This window comes from Myzus persicae, unplaced genomic scaffold (assembly GCF_001856785.1).
Source record: "Myzus persicae strain clone G006 unplaced genomic scaffold, MPER_G0061.0, whole genome shotgun sequence".
NCBI lineage: Eukaryota > Metazoa > Arthropoda > Insecta > Hemiptera > Aphididae > Myzus > Myzus persicae.
Genome location: NW_019103867.1, coordinates 866,694 through 894,416, shown reverse-complemented (window position 1 = coordinate 894,416; position 27,723 = coordinate 866,694). Strand labels below are relative to the sequence as shown.

The 27,723-nt window shown below is 33.6% G+C and overlaps 4 protein-coding genes across 8 annotated transcripts; 3 read left to right on the top strand and 1 right to left on the bottom strand.

The window, feature by feature from the left end:
- The first annotated feature begins 87 nt into the window (after nucleotides 1–87).
- On the top strand, nucleotides 88–4,570 carry LOC111035635 (transformer-2 protein homolog beta). Of its 5 annotated transcripts, none has more exons than XR_002604664.1 (8): nucleotides 88–371; nucleotides 634–909; nucleotides 997–1,125; nucleotides 1,189–1,361; nucleotides 1,437–1,562; nucleotides 1,670–1,824; nucleotides 1,999–2,336; nucleotides 4,216–4,570. XR_002604664.1 is itself a non-coding variant. In XM_022317330.1 (7 exons), the coding sequence occupies exons 1-7, from the start codon at nucleotides 357–359 to the stop codon at nucleotides 2,061–2,063; spliced, it is 939 nt and encodes a 312-aa protein (XP_022173022.1). In that variant the 5' UTR covers nucleotides 88–356; the 3' UTR covers nucleotides 2,064–2,337. The 5 variants fall into 5 exon arrangements, 3 of the variants coding, with proteins under 3 accessions (XP_022173022.1, XP_022173024.1, XP_022173023.1); XR_002604663.1 differs by having other exon boundaries at nucleotides 3,951–4,561; XM_022317330.1 differs by lacking the exon at nucleotides 4,216–4,570 and having other exon boundaries at nucleotides 1,999–2,337.
- Nucleotides 4,571–5,821: 1,251 nt separating this feature from the next.
- Nucleotides 5,822–8,294, bottom strand: LOC111035634. The gene is made up of 5 exons (XM_022317328.1): nucleotides 7,851–8,294; nucleotides 7,528–7,782; nucleotides 7,336–7,452; nucleotides 6,937–7,246; nucleotides 5,822–6,852 (listed from the first exon to the last, which is right to left on the bottom strand). The coding sequence occupies exons 1-5, from the start codon at nucleotides 8,022–8,024 to the stop codon at nucleotides 6,614–6,616; spliced, it is 1,095 nt and encodes a 364-aa protein (XP_022173020.1). The 5' UTR covers nucleotides 8,025–8,294; the 3' UTR covers nucleotides 5,822–6,613.
- Nucleotides 8,295–14,606: 6,312 nt separating this feature from the next.
- Nucleotides 14,607–19,513, top strand: LOC111035637 (venom serine carboxypeptidase-like). Its single transcript, XM_022317335.1, has 2 exons — nucleotides 14,607–15,859; nucleotides 18,181–19,513. Exons 1-2 carry the CDS (start codon nucleotides 15,091–15,093, stop codon nucleotides 18,807–18,809), a joined length of 1,398 nt encoding a protein of 465 aa, XP_022173027.1. The 5' UTR covers nucleotides 14,607–15,090; the 3' UTR covers nucleotides 18,810–19,513.
- Nucleotides 19,514–22,845: 3,332 nt separating this feature from the next.
- On the top strand, nucleotides 22,846–27,238 carry LOC111035651 (venom serine carboxypeptidase-like). The gene is made up of 2 exons (XM_022317347.1): nucleotides 22,846–23,960; nucleotides 25,818–27,238. The coding sequence occupies exons 1-2, from the start codon at nucleotides 23,201–23,203 to the stop codon at nucleotides 26,486–26,488; spliced, it is 1,431 nt and encodes a 476-aa protein (XP_022173039.1). The 5' UTR covers nucleotides 22,846–23,200; the 3' UTR covers nucleotides 26,489–27,238.
- Nucleotides 27,239–27,723: the final 485 nt, after the last annotated feature.

The window sequence follows — 27,723 nt, the reverse complement described above, 5'->3', positions numbered from 1 at the left end:
TGGAAGGAGTCACGCGCACGTTGGCCGCACTGGCAAGGTGACGCCGTGACAATGGCGTGGCGCGGCGCAGGGGACGTCCCCTAGCTCCCAAGCTTTGTTTATTAGTTTTCGGCGTCTGCGTCTCTCACTACAATAATTGTGTGCTGTCGTTCGATACTTTTTCGTTTCCTGGCTCCTGCATTTACAGAGTGAGCAAAGTATATTTTTTGCTGTTGAAGTTGAACCCTGCGGTCGTGTCGATTTTTTTTCGGCACCACCGATAATCTAACCCCTTGTGGTGGATTTTCGACTAATCTCGTGCCGAACGAGATTTATTTGACTCGGTGACGGACGGACACGTGAATTGAACATCGAGAATGAGTGACGTCGAGGTGAGTAACAATTATGCAGTACTGCCGCCCATGTTATTCGTATTAAAACGTGACGCTATTTCTCCGTCGTGTCGGCGGCGCGTGTCGCGTTTTCGAAACGAATTCATTGAATTCTTTCTTAATATTAATTGAGGTTATGTCGAGTTGAGAATAATTTTAGTGTAATTTTTTAATTGCTCTCAATTGTTCTCATCGTGCCCCTCGCCCTGCTTCTGTACTTTATGAGACTCATGTTAACTGACCGTCTGTGTTTTTGTTCCAGGACCGCAACGGGAATTCGAAATCCCGTTCCATTTCTCCCAGCCGAAGCCGTAGCAGATCGCCGAGCGATCACAAGTCTCGCAGTCGATCACCCACTCACTCGAAGACACGATCTAGATCGCTGTCTCGGCCACCTAGCCGCAATGGCAGCAAGTATAAGAGCCGCTCGAGGCATTCGTACTCAAGGTCACGTTCCAGGTCCCGTTCGTATTCGGGTGATCGTCGACGCAGTTACCGCAGTCATTCGAGAGGTTCAGGATCGAGACGCGGCAGACATGTAACTAACATTTTAATGAGAACATTATTTTCCCTCGCATTTCTACTTCCTTTTGTTTCATCTATTTAAAGAAACATTTTGTTTTAGGAAAACCCAAAACCTAATAAATGTCTTGGCATATTCGGCCTAAGTGTGTACACTACTGAACATCAGCTTTACGATATATTTGCGAAGTACGGTTCTATTGACAAAATCCTCATTATTATTGATGCCAAAGTAAGCAGTTAAATATCAATGCATTTCTTGGCGCAATATTATAATTTGTATTGTTTACTTCAGAGTGGAAGGTCTCGTGGTTTTGGTTTTGCCTATTTCAAGAAGCATGAAGATGCAAAGGTAGCTAAAGAAGAATGCTCAGGCATGGAAATTGATGGTCGCAGAATTCGAGTAGATTTTTCAATTACCCAACGCCCTCATACACCAACACCTGGCATTTATATGGGCAGACCAACGTAATTATATTCATTTACTTGACTACATATGTTTTGTTGATTTAGAAATTAATATTTGTGGTTTTTGTATTTTAGGATGCGAGAAGAAAGGTCATCTAGGAGAAGAGGTTATGATAGATATGATAATAACCGATATGATCGTGGTGATCGGTATGACCGTGGAGAACGTTATGATAGATATGACAGAGATAGAGATTATGAGTAAGTAGTTATATGTACAATTTAATTACAATTCTTAAATAGTAATATACATATTTCTATTACAATTTATGTTAACATTATGCTAATCAACAATTATTTATTTTTAGCGATTACTATGAGGGTGGATACAGAGGTGGTGGTGGTGGTGGAGGCGGTCGTGGAGGTGGTGGTGGAGGAGGCCACTACAGAGAACGCAGATCACCATCCTACTACAAAAACAGATCACGTTACGATAGGTCACGTTCACGTTCTTATTCTCCACGTAAGTCTTAGAGGTTTTTAGTCTAAATGTTCGATATTAGTACCCTATCCAGCCTCCAGTGTTTTTTTAAGCTTATTTTATTAACTTTTGCTATCCCATTATTTTTTCTTCGTTTTCTCGGGTTTTTCTCATATAAGAAATATAAGTTAAAAAATAATCAATTACTTAATGCAGTTTTTCAGCTTTCAAAGTATTTAATCAAGATTTCTCACATATTCAATTTTTTATTCATTTCCTGAAGAACATATTCGAAGAAAAGAGAATATTTCAAACTGTCAAGATAATAATATATATAAATTGACTTGAAGACTTCTCGAACTTCTATAGCTTTAGAACTTTTTTTTTTAAATTTAAAAAAAAAATTATTAAAAGAAGATTCTTCAAATTACAAAAGTAGAACACATGAAGACCCATGTTCACAATATGACCCAAGGGTAGAAAATCGGTAGACACTGATGAAGATCTTGAAGTTTGTCAAGAAAATTAACAGTTTATCGCCACTAATTACAGAGGTAAATTTATAGAATGATGTAAATTTCCTCTAAAAAAATAACGTCCCAATAGCTTATAATAACTTAAAAATATCAAATTTTTTGATGTATGCATGAAAAAGAAGTTCTTTCTTAGTAATTTCCTAAAACACTATAATAGGTCTCGCTTTGATTATTTTAGTCCCAAAATTTCGGTGCACAGTTCATGGCGTTAATACTTATTTTCCAATAACTATTTGAAGGGCTAATTTTGTTGGTGTTAGGTTTGACTCAAGTTATGAAATTATATGATATTAAGTTACTGCTGATTTCCTTTTCATTCTCCTATAAACTAATCTTATTTATTCTATCATGGATGAGAGAAGTCAAATTATAAAAAAATGTGATCACACAACAGACAAATTGTACCTTTTAATTTGTCTTGTGTCATATTTTGTACAGAGTATTATGTACTTTAGGTGTAAATGTTTTGTCTATAACAAATTTATAGTTACAAAATGAATAATTATCTGACTAACGAGTACTGAAAACCTGATATATATATTGTTTATATATATCGTCTAATAAAATAAAAAATTGAATGTGTTATAATCTCTTGTGGCGAAAACTCATTAATATTTTGTATTTATTGTATAGAAGGTGATTTTGTTATCATGATTAAGTGTTTCTCAGATATATTTTTTTCCCTTGTGTATACGTACAATTTAAAGTACCTGTTTGTATGAGTATTCTACATATAAAAGTACTTCAAATTGTAAGTGTATTGATATATAATACAAATTATCTGAGAAAGTCTTAATTCCTTATGCAATCTCCCTTCATATTTTTTTTTATAAAATATTAAATGATTATTATTACTCCAAAATGATCCAGTAAATAATTACCAAAGTCTAATATTACTATTTATACAGTAAATTTTCAGATTAAATAATGAAATTGGGTACTTAAATTTGTTGCTAGTTGGTTATCGTCCTGCTACCATATAAAATGTATTACCCTACCAGGTTGGTGACTGTCCATTGTACTAGGTTGCTTAGTATATACTGTAACACAACTTCAAGTTCAACAAATAGGGGCATTGTGTAGTTAATAATTAATATTTTTTGTATAGATGAAAAGTTTGTTAAGATCCTTCAATATTATATTTTATTTATTTTCCGGATATTTTTTTGTTCAATTAATTGAAATCGGAATTAACTATTGCAGGAAGTAATAACTCATTTTTGTTAATTTGTAACTATATAATCTAATAAAATTAGGTAAGTACTGCAATAGCAAATTACTGATACCAATATATTTTCAAAATTTTGCTAGTGGTTTGGATTAGAATTTATTGACCCTTAGGACACATGATAGAGATGACACATGATACACTAACCTATCCTACACAGTGGATGCAATATGTTCATATACAGATCGAACAAAATAATGATATTTTAGTTGAAATACCCGCCTAATGTAAAGTCTTGTAGGATGATAATTTTTAAATGGTTCAAGGGTAGAGCGATAACCAACTAGTACACTTCAATTTAATATTTGAATATGTATATTTATATTATATAAACATTTATATCTTATTATAATTAATAATTAAGCTCTTCGTTTTTTGTTTTTTTTTTGTTATCTTGAACACAGGTCGTAATAAAACCTAAATGAGCTGGAATATCATCAACGCAGGAATGTTGTGTGAAGAAATAGAATATACATAATTTTTTTATTGCCCAATTTTTTTTTTTTTTTCAAACACAAAATAATTTTTTATCTTAATTATTACCACTTTGTAACAAGACAATTAGTACTATTAAGTTAATCAACTTCATTAATTTTTTTCATTCATAGGAACTTTTTTTTTCTTTACTAATTATTACTATGTATTTGTATTTTCATTTGTTCTGCTAAGGTGCGGAAAGAGTTTAAGACATTTTCTTTGAAGACTAGGGATAACATTGTAATGTGAAGCATTTGTCAAGTCTGAAGAAACATATAAAAGGAGTGAAGATGTTTTAGTCAAACAGTTTGACGTTATAAATTTAGTGTCACAATTTTAGTTTTTCACAATATTTTTAGGCTCACCCTATTTAATTGCTCCTACCTAAATTGTTTTTGGTAAATATAATCAACTTGTATATATATAATTTTTTTTTTAATTTAAACTTGTCTGACGCTACATTATACATATGTTTAAATTAATTAATTATGTAATAAGCAAACAGATTTAAAAGTGAATAATAAAAAGTTTTCGTATTCTAAATATATAATATTACTAATTAATTTCTTTCCTCAATCTGCTAAATCCTATTTGGAACATTCTTCATCCTATGAATTTCAATAACCACATGAGTGTTACTTCATTTTTTTAATATTTTTTATCTTCAATAGGAAATGGTTTTATCAATCGTAGAAAAAACATTACTCAATTGTGGATGTGTTGATGTAAACTTTTTATTTCTTTATTATTAATCACGGGTATGTGTAGAAAATTGTTCATGCTATAGTAATAAATAAGTTTAAAACTTATGTTTTTTTAGTGTACAATTATTATTTTAACAATTTGACTAAGTTCTAAAGTATGTATAATATAATTTTATAGAAGTAATATACCAGAATGAAGTTATAACTAATGTATTTTTCTTTGTACAAGTTGACTCGATAATTTTTGACATGTCACATGTTGTTTGCACTACTTTTAAAATAATAATTTGTACTTATCTTATCTTATCTTTTGTTAACATGCTAGTTAAAACTGGTGTTAATTCAAATGTTTTGAGTAAGAAAATTAGAAACTATATAACAATTATTTTTAAAAATATGTTTCCAAACGTATATTGAAGTTCTCAAAAAATTATTCTTTGCTTTACCAAAATTCATAAATAATGTCTAAGAATTGAGATTTTCATCAACAACTATTTATGTCTTATTATAGTAGTCACACACTAGTGGTGGTGGTAAATTGTATCTGTCTTTTAACATTGCTGCAGTGTTTGGGGACCACTTTTATGCTGTTGAATATTATCATTATAAATGTGTGCTAACAGTGTTAACTAGTTACCATCTTCGGATTATGACCTTTTTTACAATAATTGATTACATATATGACCTAAAAAATTATTAATCTACCATAGTTAAGTTATAATTGGTATTTAATACTTGAGATTATGACAATGAGTCAACACAATTTTGAGCCATAATAGTTTGTTTTCCTTAATGTGATTACCAAACCAGTAATGAATTTAATAACAATAATACATATAATTTACAATTGAAAAATTTATAATTTATTGATTGGTAAAACGGAAAAATAAATACATGGAAATAATTATTTAACCTCATGTTAAATTTTGATTTCTTTACCACCTTAAAATTAATAAGCAGTTATTATAGAATAAAACATATGTAAATTAGATTACAGCATTAAATAATCATAAGTAGTTCAGGTTCAATAAATTTAAGAGAAACTCAAAGGAATTAAATAAAACAAATACTGGAGGAACTTAAACCATACTGACAAAAAAACTAAATAATTATTTAACACTTAAATACTATTATATAATAAATGTCAGGAATTGCCAAAATGTTTGGATCTCCTATAACCATGTATGATCCAAGTAGTATCTTTTGAAGTAGCAACTTCCAGTTTTTAAGTTTGGTGTATATAATAAAGCAATTATGATCATTCAAAACATGGCAACCCTAATAGTATTAACAAAACAATGTTACATATTATACAACAATCATACATCAATAATGGTTAGGTAACAAATATTCCTTCTTAAATAATATCAACTTTGTACCATGTCAATACAATTTTTAATTAATATAAGTAATGTAAATGCAACAATTGATACTTTAAAGAGTGAAGAGAATTTAACTGTTTTGAGAACTTATATCTACATGTATAAATAGTAAGTAAGTAAGTAATAATGCTGAAAATCTTTTAGTTACTTCTAAACAGCAAAAACCTCTGATACCCTACACATTCTAAATTATCACATTAAATGTATATATTTTATTCCCTCAATAACAGTGTATAGCGAATAGATTTTTTTAATGCCAACGATTGTCCAATGTAAATAGGTTTTCACTGTTAATTTTAATATTCAATGATCTTGATTAATCATAATATGATGTTTTAAATATAAATATAGATATTATGTAGAACATTTTGGAAATCTAATGTTCAATTACCACAGTATTAAAATATATAGGATTTAAAATAATTTTTGGTCAAGGTTTATCCGTTAACTAAGTTATATAACGGATTAAGATCATTTAGATGAGTACTTAATGGGTGTATTCAATTACGTCACTGCTGGAGTGTCTGTTATGTTCAAAATCAAGTTTTGTAGATCTTTTTGAGCTTCACTCGTGGAAACTTGAGTAAAAAAATCATCCTCATTTTCTTTGATGACATAAGGTGTACTATCAAACTGATAGTGTATACCTAACACAATGTTGAATGCTGACACGTCATACCCATGACAACTTGAATATCTGTACTGTGGTTTCTTGTCATATCTACATCCTTTGGTTTGCGCCCCTGTGGAAAAAATGTCAAATAATGATCATAACATTATGTCAGTGGCAACAATCGCCATCAAATTTCTCTTCTTCAGGCACATACCTATGGGGGATATGCATTCACTGATGAGGGCACATTGAATCCACGGCAACATGATGTCTTGATGCATGTCAAGAGTATTATACACAATCAGTTTGTTGACTAGGACCAAGGGAAGGAAGAAAAAATTTTCTGCAGGTGTTCGAAAATAATCAAACATTTTCGGGTGTGTAAGTGTTGTTGTGGCCATTCTTGTCTCCCAACCGACTATTGATTTGTTGCTGTAGATAGTGAAAAGTTTTGAAACATTTGGAGATATAATCCGAACATTTGGATCGAGAAACATCACCGCACCAGCATGATTCAATGCATCCTAAAAAAACAATTAAAAGAAGTAACATTTTTTTTGGACACCATGATGCCATACACAAAAATATTTAAACCGAGTATAAACTATCATACCTGTAACACAAGAGGCCGATACGCTTTGATATGTGTACGACTTACATGAGATGGAAATTTTGACAGATCAAAATCAACAATTGTGCACCGAGTGTTGTTATTACAAAACGATTGCATCTACAAAGTATAAATTAATATTATTTTGTTTACAAAAGTAAAAAAAAAAAAAATAGCACATTAAGTATATCTTACCAGGATAAGTTGGTAGTCAGATATTCCCAGATTGTAAACAAGTATTGCTCGGTCAGGCAAGTACTTGGCCACACAAGTCACAAGCCCAATAGCTTGACTGTGTTCCCCATCCAACACATATGTGACTACAATGGGAAGAGTAGTGTTCTTCCAAGACGAGTCTGGATAAATGGCCGGTTTTGGAACAAAACCCAATGCATACAGATAGTCTTCGTTAACAACCAATTCCTTTTGTTCGGCCACCTTCAAATTGTCCTGGAAAAAAATAAAAAATCTGATGTTTAGAAACGACACTCACCTGACCCTGCAACGGGTTAAATTACTTTGAAGTTTTTAAAGTTGTTAATCTGCTTGTGCGTTTCAGTGACCAGGGTCTCTATAGCCGGTCGACTCAGACTGTTTTGAAACATTAGGAACATTATGCTGAACGAAAAGACGGCGATAAAGCAGAAAAGCATGTACCGCGATCGCAACCTAAGGTATTGTAACTTAAACATAGGGCTTTATTTGTTGTCCACACCAGTTTGAGTGAGTACAGGGCAGGTGCGTTCTCCACTATTTATATGAATCAAACCCCACTGTTTTGAGATCACAACCCGCGCTGAGAAATAATAAATTATATACCTACTACTTAGATCTTATGGAAGTGTTGAAAAAAATTGCTGTACAAGCGTACGCCGTACAGTAAATACTATGGAGGTACACTAATTTTAGTTTGTACACTGACAGGCGACGGCAATTGTTATCAGGATAGAGAAGATTCGTTGATAAGCTTTATCACTTTTCAGTATCTTATATTACTTATTATAAACTAAGGTCTATATGTACACTGTAGACCATAGAATAATAAACACTTTTGAGTAGACACTCGGCATCGAAAAGATAGTTTTTTTTATTGTCAAATGTTAGGTAATTAAAGTAAGTAAGATAAGTAACATTCTGATTTCATCAACACGTTGAGCGTAAATAAACTAACATATTTTGATAAAAATACAATTCCAAAAATTATAAATACTTAGTAAGTATTTTAAACTAAAAAACACGATGTTTCCAAAAATCGAGCATTTTAAAGTTTTTTGACAAGAACTTTCAATGTAAGTTTGAGCTAGTATTACTTTTTAAAAGTACCATCAAATTAAGTATTTAAAAATCCGCGTTTTAAAAATCAAATTCCAAAACGTCACTTGAAAGCTAAATTACATTTTTGCCAAACTTAAAGTTGTACTTTTGGATTTAAATCGTGATAGGTACTTTTGTATACTCAGAAAAGTCAGATCAATAAACTGCAATATAGATTATTTCATTATTTCAATAATTATTAATTAATGTTCCATTACCATGTCCATTTGTTCAGAGTAGGTATTTAACTGAACTTGGATTTTCATATAAACTTATGTATGAGTTAGGTAATTATTAATTAATATAGAAATACAATTTTGACCAAAACGGCAAAACTTACAAATTAAGTTTAAGTGATTGAGTTTTTCAGTTTGTACATTTCTATTCAGTATTCGAATAAGTTGCAAAATTAACCACGACATTATTGCTATTTCACAAATTGTACAGTTATGCACACAAATTTGAAAAAAAATATAAAAAAATTTAATTTAATAAATAATAATTACTCAATTTGTTCTACTATGCTTTCATGAAAATCGCTCAAACTTAATTTGTTAGTTATGATCACACACTTCAAATTACAGTTATCTATAGATAAAAACAATATATTGTTTTTTTTTCGAGTAATCGAGGTTTTCGCAAGGGAATGAAATTTTTTTCGACTTAGCAAGGTTTTCGAGGTTCTACTGTACTACAATTTGTTACTAAGCCGCTTACAATTTGTAATCAAGTTTTACGTGGTTTCTTAAAAATAACATGAACAGTAAGCAAAGATAGGTAGATGCTGATTTCATCAACATGTTCAGCATATAAATACTGACATTTCTATAAAAAATCGCTTGGGAAGTAATAATTGCATTCTGTAGTGTTTGTTCTAGGGTCATAATATAAACTGTACCTATTAAAAACTAGTTTTTCAAGTTTTCGTACCTAGCCTTTTTTTTATCTATATTTATTATACTACATAAAAATGATTGACGTGGAGTACTTAATCGTAGAAATTGAAAAGCCCGAATATCTTTAGAAAGCCACTAGCAAAGCTTATGGATAGAGATTCAAAGAAAAAATCTAGGATACAAGCGGGAATGAACATGTTCCACAGTTTTCAATCATAGAGTATAGGAAGAGAAAAGTAAGTTGAATAACGCCTAGTGCAAAGTAAAGATGCGTCCAATCTATATTGGAATGGAACAGGTCCAGCCTCTAAAAATAATTTACAAAATAGTCCTTCGCATCATTGCTTTGTGAACGACCTCCAGTATAATCATTCTTTTGCACTTCTAAATCGTCTAAGCTATTGCTTAGCGTATCTTCAAAATTTACACCGTCCTTCTTCTGACAACATTATGAAGTTTACGATATGCTTTAACAATTATATCGGAAAAATTTTGTTTTACATTTATTTGCCAGTATGCCAAAAAACATTTATACCTTCTCGCTCTTGACAATCTATAGTTAAAAATTATTTTCTATTTTATTTTATTATTTTCATTTGGTCAATACCATATCCCGTAAAACGCGTTAGTAAATTTTTATGAAGACAAAAAGCTTCATCTCCAATTACAACATATATGGCTGAAGATTTTAACTGGCATTTAGCAAAAAACAGGTGCTGGTAACCCAAGTTGTTTCGAGAATAAAAGTTTCCTAAGGGACATTCCTTAAACAAGGTGGAATCACTTAAATCACATCAATAGTTATAAAGCAGTATTCTGCTTCTGCTACTGTCATTAGAAATATCGAGAACAATTTCTTATAATTGAAACAAATTGAACCAGAGTTTTTAAGATTGACTCATCGTATATGTTTTTCATCAACAGCTACCACGCAGTTGGAAAATTGGGTTTTTTTAAACACTTATATGCTAGGTATATACCACGCCACTGTTCGAGACTTGGGTCTGGCATTTTAGTTGGCTGCAGAATATTTCAAACTTCTTCACACGTCTCTTAAATAGAGAATAATATATTTTTATATCATTCGTTCTTTCTTTTTATTCAAGATATGTTCAATATTTTAAAACGAAATTGCATGCCACTAATTACAAATACGCACACCTCTTGATCGCGCTTGTCCCATTCTTAATAATTTGTCAAATATTGATGGCAAACTGCATAGAATATAAACAATAAAATAGTTAACGCAATAAATTATCATCATTCGATATTACCGTACCCTCTGTGGATTTTACAGAAATCTGAGTTATATTCTCATGAGGGTAAAAATGTAGTAGGTATGCACAAGACAAGTGCAAAGTATCTACAATAAGGGCATGGGGTGCTGTAGCATCCTAGCACAGTTGCATCCCTGCCAGTCGGCACAGGATTATACAAAATAACTTCATTGAGATTTGGTCCGCGTGTTGTTTAAGTTTGGCAACACGTGCGACATTCGCAATGTTATTCTGTTTGCACGGTTTGATTGTGGACATCCGGTCAATTAGTTGTCAACAATAGGTCTTAAGGTCAATTTACTACGAAGTATAATTGACTTCACACACGAGATAAAATATAAATATTCACTGTTAAGTGATAATAACTCAAAATTATATGTAATAGGTACTTTGTTTTGAAAGCTAAAACCATCTTATAGTAATAATAATTATATATGAATCATGTATACATGATATATTATACATAATATATTATGTGTATAAGACTGGAATGTATACAGAGTGATTGACCAAGCATGCTCACCCCCTTTTTTTGTTTAATAATGTATATTTATACAAAATCTGATTTTTGGAATCTTTAAATATACTCAAAGACCATATTTTAAATTTCTTGAGATTTCTTATACCACCTAAGGAGTGTCATGCGGCGATGCAAACTTTTATTTTTAGTTTAAAAAAAAGATGGGAAGAAATCTTTTCCCGATTACCGCTTTCGTTTCAATCATTGTAGTTGTTTAGCAAGTCCCAGGTAACAACTTTTAGTATATATAATTAGGTACCTAATGTCATATGTTTTAATAGTCCGATTAATTACCTATACGAAGTATGTTGTGTGTTACCTACTGTGTTCTAAATCAGAGTAGAGAAACAACTGACAAGTCCTGAATAATATAACGAGGACACGAGAGATGCTGACTAATTAGTATTTAATAGGTAATTACTAATTAGTATATATCATTGAACTTAATCGATAAGGAAATGTGGATGCTAATTCGGCATGCTCTCTACAGACAAGTTTCTGAGTCGGTATAGTGCTGTACGCGCGCGTCGTTTTAGTTGTGTTTTATCTTATCGATTATTCGCGTTGTGAATGTCTTCAAACATGACGAGAAAAAGGTCGGTCCTGTCTTGACGGTAAAGTCACCAGCAACAGATGGAGTCCGACACACCGGTGTCCGTTGCTTTTGGAAATCGGCCGGTACCGCATGTTCCTCTACTCCGGGCCGGGCAGTTGGACGTGATCATGCCGTACCGAGGCACGGTGAACGTGGCAAGGGTGCTGCGATGGACGGTGGCGGAGCTGTTCGGGGAACGCTAGTCGTATGGAGATGCAAGGAAAACGAATAGGTTGGATACGCCACCACTTACGAGTTAAGGTCCACTCACCTGGTCAGGAACGCCGGTCACAATATGGTGCCGCACGATATCAACTGCTGCATGATCGTCCGGCTCAAAAGCGGTGCACCGTTCGCCTATATCAGGCACTCTAGCAACTCAAAGTTACTAGAGGGCCAATTTTTAGAAATTTAAAATCTAGCGGGTCAGAGCATAGAAAGCAAAAAAAAAAAAAGGTCATTCAAAATATACATTTTAATTAGCATTTATTTTGTTTATAATGAAATAGGTAATACAAAAAGCGTTATTGAAAATAATTTAATTAAATATTTAAATATAAATAGATATTTGCAGTTTAGTGAGAGTTTTGAGGATGTGTGGCTTCTAATAAAATGTAGTGCGGGCCGCCAGTTGCCCACCCCTGGCCTATATAATATATACAAACTATACAATGCAACGTATAGCTGCAGTGTAACGATGTAGCCTCTTTTCCGAATATTTTACAAGTATAATATTTTAATTCTAACAATAGTCATTATACTCGTACTTATATATATTTCCTTATATTGGTACGTCATGTCACATTCACCTCATTGTGAAAATTTGAAATGACAACATAAAGAAGTAATAATATTTTTTTAATTAACCCGTTTCCATATAGAGTAGGTTATTTTTAGTAGAATTTTAACTGTGGGAGAGGGTGCAATTGGTTAAAATACGTGCGTATATAAGGCGAGGATTTATCACTATAAGATCCCGGGTGATCACCCATCCAGGAGTTAGTGGCACAGGCTGATGCTTGACTTGAAAAACACGTTTTTGTGATTGAAGCCAACCACCATGCCACACCGGGCTACTAATAATATTATATTAATTATTAATCACATTGAAGATTGATTTTTGTCAATTTCATAAAACGGGTTAATTGTATGAAATTAAAAAATAAATACATATATTAAAATGTAAAAGTTAAGCCAAAAGGCTAATTTTCATTTATTGTGCATGAATATATAATATTGTATCATCGTTGTTTATTTATTAATAAATTATGCAAATTATATATGTGACACTCTCTAACATAGTTCTCGTGTATGTCATAATAATTTATATGCATTTAATTTTAATTACAAATCGCTAAATAAATTGCATTATTATGTGAACATTTAAAAAAAGGTAGCCTAGGTCAATATTTAATAATATGCTGTATGCATAGGATACATAAATATATAATATGGCAAACATATAGTTCTAGATTAGTTCTTTGTCACAAATGACAATTTATTTATTTTTTTTATTTTTTATTTTTTTTATTGATCTTAAGCTTCGGCAACTGAGGCCATTAGCTGTAGTAGGATTTGTATTGTAGGTTTGTTTGTATTGTATATTTTGGGACGGTAGGGGGGAACACGTGTGTGTTTGTTTTTGGCAGAATTTCGAATGGGGCACCCGTAGGTTTCTGCCATGCCCCGGGGGTAGACCTTTTTTTATATTAAAAGACTGATGTAGTTGTATTATAATCCACATTCTGCGTATAGGACAAGCTGTACACGCGTAAAACAGCCGTTTTATTGGAAAAAAATGATATAAGTAGGTACTTTAGTGTTCAATTTTAATATTTATATTTATAACCGTACTGCAACAAACGTAATTAAAATGCTAAATGATATGATAAAAATACAATTTATTTGCTAATATCTGTTATATCGTATTCTTGGGATTGAAAAACATGATATGGACCATATAATTTTATAATTATGTTTCATGCTATGGCTGCAACATAAATATTAAACGATATAATAATTATTATCGTATGCATCGGTTAGTAATTATTTTCAGTTTGTAAATAATGATGCATTCATCATGTATAAAGAAATAGGCGTACCTACTAGCTATTCTTTATTCTCTTTCCTCCGCTGTAAATTCATTAATTTCCACTGCAAATTCAGTGGAATTAGATTTGTTTTTTGTAATCTAAGAGATATTAAGTCAGCATTTAATGTGTAATTATTTAATTATGTATAGTACCTATAAATTTATTTTTTATTTTTACCCCTCTCTGTTATAAGTTATAAAATTTTATTTTATTTGTATAAACATTTTAATGTTTACTGTAAATGTAGTTAAATTATAACTGTTCTTTAAGGGTCCTGTAATATATGTTATAAAAATGTTGCAGTATAATATTATGTGGCGAGACAATATTCAAGACGGCGGAAATATGTTTGCCGCTCCATTCTGAAAGTTCGTCTGTGCGCATATTAAACACAATATATTATGACGTATCAACCTATACAACTTATCCCTATATGGAACGTGTAACAAAAATACAAATTATAAACACAAGTACTTATATCGTATTTCGAGCACATCACAAGACGTACACACAAACACAAATACGGCGTATAACAATAATAAACACACCGCCCAATCAATTATATTATTCGAGATCGTCGCGCACTATATACGTCACGAGCCAAAAGCTCGATTGTTCGGGTGGAGGGAGGGCTGACATTCTCACACGTTATCGTATGAAATCGTCGACGCTACGCAAACGATTCCCATCGACCGCACGCAATATAATAAATATTATATATTATACACCGGTGCGCACAACGTGCTCGCTCGCCTAACCAGCATCCATATTATAATGTTTTAACCAGTCGTCTGGAGAGTCGGACTCCCTATTCTCGAAGTTCGTTCAATCTCTATATGCGTTTTGTTTTTCCGCGTTATTATTAATATGACACCCGACATAACGTGCGCAGTGACCAGCCAGCGGAATAACGATTCCAAATGACATAGACTTAACAACAATATTATATATTATAATATTATACATCGGACCGATATCGACGGCGACCGCGCAAGGTCAGGTATACTATACCGTAGTTTTTATACCGGGTTCATCTCTGCAGTCCAGCGTACAGTCCGCCATCATGCGTCGCGAACTCCAAATGCGGCTGCCGTGGTGCGTCGTCTCGTTGTTCGCCGCCTTTTGCTGCTGTTCGGCACGAATCGACGTCGAAGACAACCTCGACGACGGAGCACTGTATTTGTCACCCATGATACGCGACGGTCGGATAGACGAAGCCCGAGCCGCCTGCAAAGTGCTCCTGGACAACAGCACGGCGGCGGCGGTGGACAGTTGTGCCGGTTACCTGACCGTCGACGAGGCGCTCCGTTCAAACTTGTTCTTCTGGTTCTTCCCAGCCGCGAACGGGTCCAGCGGCGCACCCGTCGTGCTGTGGCTGCAAGGAGGCCCGGGCGCTCCCAGCCTGTACTCGGTGTTCAACGAGCACGGTCCGTTCACTGTGGACGCGGCCGGCGTTCTACGGCCGCTCCGGCACACGTGGACGGCCACGCATTCGGTGCTGTACGTGGACAACCCGGTGGGCGTGGGGTACAGCTTCACCGGCGATGATGCGGGTTACAGCACCAACCAGACAGCCATCGCCCGGAACCTGTACACCGCTTTGGTGCAGTTCTTCGCGCTGTATCCGGAGTATCTGCAAAACGAGTTCTATGTGGCCGGCGAGTCGTATGCCGGCAAATACGTGCCAGCCGTGTCGTACGCTATCCACCAGAACAACCCAGGGGCCCGGGTCAAGATCAATCTCAAGGGGCTGGCTATTGGCAACGGGCTCATCGACCCCGTAAACCAGATGGTATACAGCGAGTTTTTGTACCAACACGGGCTCATCGACGGTACCATATCCATACCATTATTTTTTTAATCATGTATAATAGGTATTATATGAGTTAGGGAAGCATTAAATGTGTAGGCACTTTGGCTGGCTTTTATCATTTCTTCAACCTTATTGAGTAATAACTAAAAACCCAAGTAATGTTTATCAGAGAGTTATATTCGTTTTTTTCAAAGAACACCTGCTAAGATTTACAGTTTTTATAGTGGTTTTTGTGTAATAGCAATTATAAATTATCCATAACTATAGAAATAATGCCTACCAGGTATTACTTATTTACAATGGCCAAAGCATTAGTATTGATATTGGGTATAATAAGTAATAACACATTAACACCCACTGTAATACTTAATTTGGTACATTGTAATTTGTCACTTTATCAATTATCAGACACATTTGTTTATGAACGTAGTAGTTTGGTGTATAAGAGAATGGTGAAGTTAGAGTTTTAAGTCGGACTTAATCTCTAACTCTTAACGGTAACAACCATATGTAGCTTATCGCTTTTATGGTTCCGATCTGCGTATAAAGAAGGTGATCTTTGTATGAACAAATTTTTAAGCAACGGACACGATAGTTTCTAGAAAAGACTTCAAAAACTACTTAACTTTATTTCAAATTTTTGACATTATACTATTTCTGCAGTATTACGTAGTGGTTGAGAACTTACAATTTCGGCAGTAAACTGTATACGGAATAAAATGTATTCTTATAACGAATATTAAGGATAGTCTGCCGATATTCGAGTATTCACCTTAACATTGAACTTAACATTGAAAGTACGTAACTCTATACTATTATCAAACAGCGGCTTGCCATCATAAATTGGCTAGAATAAAGTATAAATAGTAATTGTCGACGAGGTCAAGGGGGGTTATTTTATATACCATTAATCATCAAATAGAAACCTAAAATCAATTTTGAAACACCTAATGAGAAAAATTTATCACACTCACTCGTTGTGACATTAAAGTACAAAATATTTGTGTGAGTACATATTTTGCTATAAAAATAATAAGTACTAATCACTAATGAAACAGTTATGATACTATAATGGGTATTTTCCCGGTATCAAAACGGTCCAGCTCCGCCCATTCTTAAAATAAAATGTCAACTATATATTTATACAATCCAAACGTATAAATATAAATAAGAGTATATATACTCAATGGGACGTTTAGATTTACAATTTCCCATTTGTTTTATATTATGTAAACCGTGTTTTTTTACTTTAAACACTGTCCGTCGGGTACCTAACAAGTCAAATATCATATAAATTATTATGATTTACTATCCTTTTCGACATTTTAAAGACTACCTTTACATTTTTTTTTAATAAAGATTTTGTTTTTTAACGGTAATGCTCATTCTACTACACTTTTCAAACAAAATAAAATAAATCTTACATACATAAATGCACAAATATCTTGGAAGTGAACAAGTCTCATATCAAATGATTGTGATCAATATTAAACATTTTTTAATTACTATATAGTGTGCACACAAATAGTGTTGATAACTTGTGCATTTATAACAAAATATACTATTGTAAAATTTAAATTGCCTGCCATCATATTACACCACATAATATGGTTGAAAATATTTTAATAAAATGGTTGTTATTTGAATAAATTAAGAATATTTAATGACCTCATAACATTTTTAAACTCATAAGAGTTATGAATAACGTAATATTATGTTGAAAGAAAAAAAATTGTTATGTACAAATAGTAGTATAAATAAAACATAGAATAAAAAAATTCAATATGCGTGACTCATAGACGGAAAATTTAGATACTTATATTAAAACACTGAACAAATAAAACTGTTATTTAATATTTTAAAATATAATGAGTGTCTTTTGCTTAAAAATGATTTCTGTGCCAGCTGATTTGATTACGCATTTGATGTATTTGCCCATTGGCATATTTCCAAAATCCACTTTTCATCACCCAATTTGTGATCGATGAACATTTTAGTAATTTATTTATTTTAACAAGTAAATTTCATATTTTCCAACATGATATACTATATAGTATTGATAGTACCGGCGACGCATCACGTATGGTTCAGATATTTTATTGATGTAATTATTAGTATATATACCTACAAATCCGATGTCGGATGAAATTGTTTCAAAACTTTTCACGAGGAAACAATTAATTATTTAATGTACCTAGTTCTGATATCCGTGTTCATCGTACTATATTAAAGAGTATAAGCTATCATAAAATTATTATGTACAAAACAAATTCAAACATATTTAAATCACGTTTGATCATTAATTTCGTTTTGACACGCATATCATTTATATCGTTGCAGAGCACGGCAAACGACTGTTCAAAGAGCAAGAGGACTTGGCCAGAGACCGGATCGCCATTCACGACTACAAGGCCGCGTACGACGCGATGACCAGGATGATGATCACCACGCCGTCGCTATACAGCGAGCTGACTGAAATGCGGAACATATACAACGTGGTGTGGAACAGGAACCCGATACCATTCGAGGGTGGCTACTGGGACCGGTACGTGCAGGGGCCGGTGGCACGGGCCGCGCTGCACGTGGGCCGTCGCCAGTGGTCGTCGGTGGACGCGGTTTACGAGCGGATGAAGTACGACATTCCGCTGTCCGTGGCACCGTGGCTCTCCGAGCTCCTGGACGCCGGTCTATACCGCGTGCTCCTCTACTCCGGACAGCTGGACGTGATCGTACCGTACCGGGGCACGGTGAACGTGGCCAGAGCGCTTCGGTGGTCGGGAGCGGAGCGGTTTGGGAACGCTACGCGAACCGCCTGGTACCCCGTCGGCGATGTGGCCGGTTTCGCGACCACGTACGGCCCGCTCACCGTGCTGCTGGTCAGGAACGCTGGTCACATGGTGCCGTACGACCAACCGGCTTGGGCCCACGACATGATCAATCGGTTCACGTCCGGCAAGCCATTTGACTGAAACACCGCTTGGCCGCGACGCATGTCGATCCATAATAATATTAAGTGAAATTTAATATAGGTGCATTATCGAAGTTGCATATACCCCAAACCGCCATAATAACCGCAAGTCAGCTTTTCTCAAATCTCTGCCAATATTTCTGAAAACCCGTTTTTCGTGTCCGTTAATTAATTTGCTGTGTGTTGCGATTTAAGTTTTGTGGCTGCAAAATGTACACGTTCTAGTCAGAAGGACGACTGCAATAGTTTGCGATTACAATATATAGTTCAAAGGTTCAAACCGTGGACATTGTTGATGAAGGTTTCGTCCGTCATCGGGAAGTATGCAGGACTGTGTGCTTGGAGGCAACTCCATTAGCTGTTTCCGGAATATAATACAGTAAAACTTAAGTACAATATATATGTAGCCATGAAGGTAAATTATATCACATTCGTGAAGCTCAGGCTAATTATAAATCTACTCTCATCGACTGTTGAATACTTGCATGTCAATTTCATAAAACGGATAAACTTTATGGAATGATAGACAAATATGTTATATTATATAATTGTGTTACATATTCAATTAAAATTTAAATTATTTTCTTACTGTATAGTTGTACCTATAATGTGTTACTATTTCCATATATTGTATATTATATATTATTATTATTTTATTGTAGTATAAAAAATTGTGCAAATTATATGTTTATGTATCATCACTCATTCACGCTGTAAGGTATTTATCGTGCATTTCATTAGGGATCTATTATTAAATCGTACTTAAATAAACGACTGGGATTCAACAAAATTAATGTACATCAAAAAGAACATATTACATCAATAGCATTATCAAAAAATGGTTCTGTTTTCCAAAACTAATTAATACATGTACCTGGACTTCAAAGGTACTACTTAATAATACTTGTTCTGCCGATTCAATTTTATTAATCTTTTACAAAATGTGACAAATACAGTCTTTTTTTAAATTATGAAATGAAATCGAAAAATATTATAGCAGATTTTGTTTTAAAAATGGTTGGTGAAAAACCCAGAGAGGCATATCAATATGCCACCATATAAGAGATTTATTTGCCGCTCAAATATCTTATGCTTTGAACTAGAAGCTATAAATCAAAGTATTATTATTCTATTGAATACTTTTGATGTTGATATTGATCTGCAAAAAGAAATCAAATCATTTTTTTCAATTTCCGACAAACTTTGTGTAGCAACACATTGTGGAGAAAACAGAAGAGTAGTTATGAAACCGAAGGATAATATTATTATACAATTAATATCAATACCTCGAGGTGAATATTATTTGAGACATAATAATAATTATGATATAAAAGTTAGGGAATGTGTAGATACATTGTACCTTTTAATATTTATACTTGTTGGTGTAGAGTTCATAATGAAATGATGATTGCATTCAGGTAACTTTTTACTTTTAGGCATATAGGTCTTAGATCTTCAAGTAGTTTCAGCAACAGACAGCCAACCTGTAAAATAAAACAGAATTATGCTGGAAAAATGGCATGGAAACTTAGTTAAATTAATAACAAGAAAAAATTACATTACACGGTGATGATTACAATTTGTTAATTTCTGCTCTCAGTTATGGCGAACAGAAAGAAATGTATTAAAATAACTGCAAAATAAGAGAAACTTAACTGAAGGTAATTTTTATAAATCCTCTGATTCGATTAACCAAAATGTTTAGTTAGATAAAATCAATGGGACAGACCAACAGGAGTTATTCACAAATTAATACGACTCTTGAAGATTACAGTAAAGGTCAACTATAACTGGAGAAAACAATTGTTGACAAAAGGAAATGTTACAAAATGTATAACACTACAACAGAAAAATGAACAAATTACAACATTTTGAGAGTAAAATTATAATTATAATACGAATAAATATATCTCTATATATAAAGGAAAGTGTACTTCAACAATAATCAACGCAGAGCCGAACCTATTCGAGTTATCAAATTGAAATTTTGAGAATATATTAATATTATAATGCCAAGTTCCACCAAGAAAGAATTTTTCGAAATTCGACCTCTAAAGGGGTAAAATGGGTTTTTTTATATAGCTATATAATACACGGGCAACTGCAACGTCGTGGCGGGACAGCCAGTATTACATAAAATATAAATCAATTGAATTACTCAACACAAACATTTATTTTAATTAATTATTACAATTTTATTTACAGCACCTAATTGCAAATAATTATTAGGTTACTTAATTTTTATATAAACATACAATCATACTATGTACAACAATAGTTTTCACATTTAAACATTTTATAACTGTACGGTACATAAACTGTATAAAGCAACGGCCAATTTGTCGGCACTACGCGCATCCACAGCAGAACACACGCCTAAAATTGTTTTTGAACACGGAACCAAAGTGAACGGCGACTAGGGTTGACAGTGTTCGCGGGTGTGACCACCATGCCTGTATCTTGGTGTCTCGCCCAAACGACTGGCTTCAAGACATCGGCTCTGTCGGAATTTTCGAATCTATACTTGGAGTACTGCGCTAGTGCGCTAGACAGTGCTTGAACATTCATTGTAAGCGTTATCAACTCAATATTCGGCAAGGAATTATTAAGTTCCGTCAGCCGACCTGCATTGTTATTTTTCACACGTATTCAAATCCATTTCGTTTATTGAAATATGGAAGACGCATGACACATGAATGCTGATTAGGGCTGACCGCGTTCATGGGTTTTACAATATCACTATAACATTTGGTCTCAAAATGCAGCATTTAGCCAGTCGACCCACAACGTTATGGCTTGAACGTATCTTTGACAAATGTAAATTCACAGCGTTTGAAATAATTGAAGACATGATAATATAATATGACAACAATTATAGTTGGTTCGCTGTACATGCTTAATAACCAATTCGTTATAATAACAATTAAACAATTGTAACACGACTGACATATTATTAAATCCGCTAATTAACCATTCCCATGAAAAATTCATTTGTATGAGGTGACTACGTATGAAATAGATAAATCAATAGTAATATAAATAATCAAATTTTACATGTTAATAAAACTGTGATTTTTTAAAAGTTTTTAAGGGAAAAATGTATGTTAGCCTGCTTGGTGGAACACCGTCACCGTGTATACATTATGTATTTTAATCATTCATATTATCGAGATGGTTTAACTAGAAATGCAAAACTTTGTTGCACGTCGTTATGCACTCCACATGTATACCTTAGAGCTTAGATCATAAACTAAGATCTAAGGATGGACCCATATCTCGATAATTTAAAGCATAAATATTAGCGACAAGTCTCTTTATTAAACCAAAAATATGTGAATACGTGTAAAGAATTGTCACTTTTATTATTTATTTATATATTTCAAATTCATGTAAAATATAAATACAAACCACTCAGTGACCAACAGCTAAAGTATGCGCACAAAGTTTCTAATTCAATGACTTGTCGCTTATTTCATATTTGTGAGTCAAATTGTCTCGTATTATTATAATAATTAAAAATTAATAATATAATAAATACAATATTTTTGGAATTTAAAAAAATCCAATTAGATTAACATACCGGAGTACTTCATAGTAAAAAAAAATAGGTACTTTAATATTATTATAAATATATCATAATTCACAATAGATATTTAGGGAGTAAAATAGGCTGACAGACCGTCTTCGCTCAGAATAATTTTTGTGTAAAGTGATGTAAAGTACCTATCATTTAATTCATATTTAACACTCACATTACACTATGTTACAGTGACTTACTTCATAATGGCGAGATATACTTGACACCTACGACTATACAGTAGAGCGGTTATCTATCCCCCTTTTTGACTACCTAATTAATTAATTTTGAGAATACATACTTAATTTATTATTTTTTGATTAAACTTAAGTCATTGTTTAGTCCCTTCACATTTTGCTTATATACAATAAAATTATGTACTGCATTTTGAATCGTGCACCAGCTAAACATAACGTAGGTATGTAACTACTAATTATGTATTTATGTGCAAGTTTGTGGTGACGGAGTCCTATGTAGTAGATAAGGTGATAACCCGTGCAAAATGAGCGGAACGATACCAAACCTTATCATATTAACATGTAAACGGTATTCGTAACTTACTCGTCTCACTCTATATATTTTTCAATTGTACACAAAACAAACAGGAGATAATATTAATTAGTGATTAATATAACTCAGGTCCACTGGAGTGGTTTGTCTATTTTAATATTACACACACCGACCGCAGTTTTGAGACCAGGCCTAACGTAATCGTCGATGGTGGTCAGTCAACATTCTATACAATTTTACCTATAAAATTCTAAGATATAAGTAAGTTTAGCAGCATTCGATTTGGAGTTATTCGCTTTCGAGCAATGCGCCTTGAAACTGCCACGGCGTGGCTTCTTTGGCTTTGGCTACTGTCCACGTTCGTCTGCAAATGTTCGGCAGCAGTAAAGGTAGGCGATGGAGGCCTACTCCTGACACCCCTAATACGGGCTGGTCGAATCGACGAGGCTCGGGCTGCGTGCAATGTAACGCCCCTGAAGGGGGCCATCGAGAGCTACTCCGGTTACCTGACCGTAGACGAGGCACACGGTTCCAACTTGTTTTTCTGGTTCTTCCCCGCCGCGAGCGGAAAAGCATATGCGCCTGTTCTGCTGTGGCTACAAGGAGGCCCGGGCGCGTCATGCCTGCTCGGTGTGTTCAATCTGAATGGCCCGTTCTCGGTGTGTAAGTGTTGTGGAGGTGATCTCAAGTTGCGCGAGCGTGACTACGCGTGGACGAGTACGCACTCGGTGCTGTACGTGGATAACCCGGTGGGAACAGGCTTCAGCTACACCGGTGACGATTTCGGTTACAGTACCAACCAAACAGACGTCGCCCGGAACATGTACTCTGCCCTGGTGCAGTTCTTCGAGCTGTTCCCCGAGTACCAGCGCAACGATTTCTATGTTACTGGTGAATCGTTCGCCGGCCACTACGCGCCTTCCGTGTCGTACGCTATTCACCAGAACAACCCTGGAGCCAAGGTCAAGATCAACCTCAAAGGGCTAGCTATCGGCAACGGTCTGGTCGACCCTCTCAGCCAACTTTTCTACAGCGAGTACCTGTACCAACTTGGGTTCATTGACGGTAACGTTTTATAATTATTTTATATGTTACTATATCGTCCACGTTTTTCTCATACATATAACCATATTACAATATTGAAACCGGGAAAAATGTAGAAAATAATATATAATCTATTTGGATTTTACAGTGACATGCAATATATTATAATAGAAAACTAGGTACCTATCATTTCAATAGTACTGCCAGTGTATGTATATCGTATATGGAATGTCAAATTGTCTAATAATTCATAATTGTAACTTTTAGATTGGTGATTAATACTATCTTTGTCGATTATTTTAGTTGAGATCGGTCACCGTGATTAACTTATTTTAGATTTTGAGTGGAGCGATAAATGTTTTCCACATAAATTGTTGTTATTGTTGAATCCACAATAGTTTTATATGAGCGTCTGAATTGAATTTTGATAAAATTCATCAAAATCATGAAAATTGGCAAATTATTTCGAATGAGAAATTTATAAAACATTTACATTTAAATGAATATTCCCCTTCAGTGTTTCAACATATACTAAAAAACAGTTTTTTGGAAAGTCAAATTAATTTTTCGCGAACGTTTGAAATTAGAAATTGAATATTCACCTGTAAATAACTTTATCCTATTTTGTATTTATTCCAAAACTTATGTCATAATTTATTTATACTTATCATTTTCTTCGCATGATCAAAGTATCATTATATTTTGCTTTGTTTTGAATTTTTTAGAGACATTTGAAATGTGTCACTTTTTTGGTTTTTTATTCTATAAATATTAAATGTCGATAAAATGTTATTTGTTCGATCAAAAAGCTTGAAAATCTAATGCAAGGTTTGGTTTCTCATAAGTAATTATCATAGCAGTTGAGAAGTATTACAGTTCCATAGGCATTTGTTTTGGAAATATTTAAACTTCAAATTTTGATAAAATGTATAGCAAAAATCTTGAAAATGTTCAAAATTGATGTAGGTAGTCAAAATAAATTAAAATTTTTAATTTTTATAGCTAAAGATTGAAAATTCAGAACAAAGATTCTATAGTTCATACTGTAACCGTAAATCTAAAAAAATATATAAACACAGTTTTATTTTACAGACATTTTTGGTTCAAATTTGGACAAAATTACATATTAATTAAACAATAACGGTTTTAATTATTTTATTGTAATTTAAAAATATTATTTTTGGGTGTATAATACTTTTAAAGTGTATTATTATATTTTGTACACACAATGATATTATTAAATGTAATTTTTTTGGCAATAATGTTAACTTAACCTACTGGCTAGGCTACTGTTGTACTGATGCCTAATAGTGAAATAGATTATTATTACTTTAATCACAATAATCATCAATATATCATCAAATATAGATACTTATTAATATTAAATGCTGACGACCGTCTTCGCACAGGATCGTTTTCTGTATATATTTACCTAATGCATAAAAAAAACAAATTCAAATTTTACATTATCCATTGCAGTGACTCACTTGTAATCTAATGTACAGCTGAGCAACACCTACTTCTCCGCTTTTCTAATATTGCATAATAACTAATAACTGTATGTGCACAAAGTGTAACGTCATGTGGCATATTGTCATCTTTTCAAATTTTTGTTTCATCAGTTCTTTTGTCAACAAATGTTAAATGTACTTTAAAATAATTGTATAAACTGGATGGATGGTCGTTATTTAAAACGTATGAATCAACATTTTCAGATGCAATACAAATAGTATATAATTTAATTAAAATGATTCTTAAAAAATCAGTTAGTTACCTATTCCTAAAACAGTGTTTACTTTAGAGTTTAAAGGTAATGTATAATATAATAACCAAAAGGAATATGAAAATATTTATAATATCGATTTAAAACGGTTACAGAATACGGAAAGCACAGATTCGAACAAATTGATAACGTTATTCGCTCTCAGATCCTCGGCGGCGACTACGAGGGCGCATTCCGGACGTACGACGAGATGTTGAACGGCATATTCTATCCGTACCCGACGCTGTTCCAGAACTTGACCGGCATGCAATACTACTACAACTTGCTGTTGGACCGGAAACCGCCGTCGGAAGACGATTGGGTGCAGTTCGTGGAAAAACCATCATTGCGTGCCGCGTTACACGTGGGCCAACGGCCGGTTAAATTTCTAAACAAGGTGGTCTATCGACACATGCTTGGCGACGTGATGCGGTCGGTGGCCCCGTGGTTGGCCGCCTTATTGGATGCTGGACGCTATCGGGTTCTGTTGTACAGCGGGCAGTTTGACATCAAGTACCATTACAGGGGCATCATGCGCATGGCCCGGTCGCTCGAGTGGTCGGGAGCCGATCGATTCCGCAACGCAGCGGTGCGCACCATTTGGCGAGTTCGTAAACAGAAGAATCGACGCGATGACGGTAACGAGACCTCCTTGGCTGGTTACGCGACCGCTTCCGGTCCGCTAACCGTTGTGTTGGTCAGGGATGCCGGTCACATGGTGCCAGCCGATCAGCCGATGATTGCTCTCGACCTCATCAACCGGTTCACGACTGGCAAAACGTTTTGACCAACAAGAATCGGTCAGCATCTTTAGCGACATTATTTTATTACAGTTGAGTTGTTGTCATATGCTTTATGCACTCACAAGCCCTTGAATCATATCTAACAACCTAAGCATAGGTCCTGGGAATTCAATTCGGACCTGAGATAGAGGGTGGTAGTATAAATGATAACTATATGATATAAAATTATAAAATATATATTGTCACTTAATAACTATCATGATTCATGTACAATTTGTGTAACTAGTTTTCCCAAATTTTTTCGAGGAACCAAAAACTGTTTTTTTTTTAAGAATTCTGAAAAGTAGTGTATTTCTGAACAACTATTCATTTTTTACTGCGTGTGTGCATTGGTTCATCAGACACCCAATTAAGCGCTTTCAAGATTTTTAATGTTGGTAATGTAGGCAGGGCCGGACCATGAGTATAATATCTATGGTTATGATACAGCCAATATTAAATATTGTACCGTAAATAAATACGATATAATTAGTGCCTTAAAAATACATAATTATATTTATAAGCTACAGTCTAGTCTTGATAATTTAGATTTAAAATCTCGATAACTGCATTTTTTTCTTGATCCTTGAATATTTCTTTAAATTCAATGCTGCATATTTAATAAAATGTGAACATCGTCCTTAACACAATATGGATGATATCAGTTTAGTAGTGGTCCAACAATATTTGAAGTTTTTTATTTTAACTGTCCTAATTTCATGTGTATTTGTAATTTATTATTGTATGTAGTTAAGTATAGGTACTAAATGTGAAATTGTTACTATGTATATTGTATAGTCATATTTTCGATGTACTGCACAATTAATAATATTTTAATATATTTGTGATTTAACCAATAAATTAGTATAATATAGTAACTATTCAAGTATACAATTTAAAATAATGTTCCCCAGTTCAAGGACAAATCGGCGTCAGTATATATTTAGCTTTTTGATTTAATTCCACCTAGATGGGCAATCACAAGTCGCGGATTGTAATCAGCACTTGGTATATTGTTTAACGTGGTTTAAACTTCTTGCTCTCTAAACCATTTTGACATCTCTAAAAACATTCTTCAAGTATATGAGCTACACACAATCAATTTGGCTTTGAGGTATAGTTTCTTTATTCAAGGTCACAAGAGCGACGATTTGATGCATGCTTATACCTGATCTGCCCAAGTAACCAATGTTAACCATTTATAATATACAAAAAAAATTTGAATTTCCAGCATGAATCA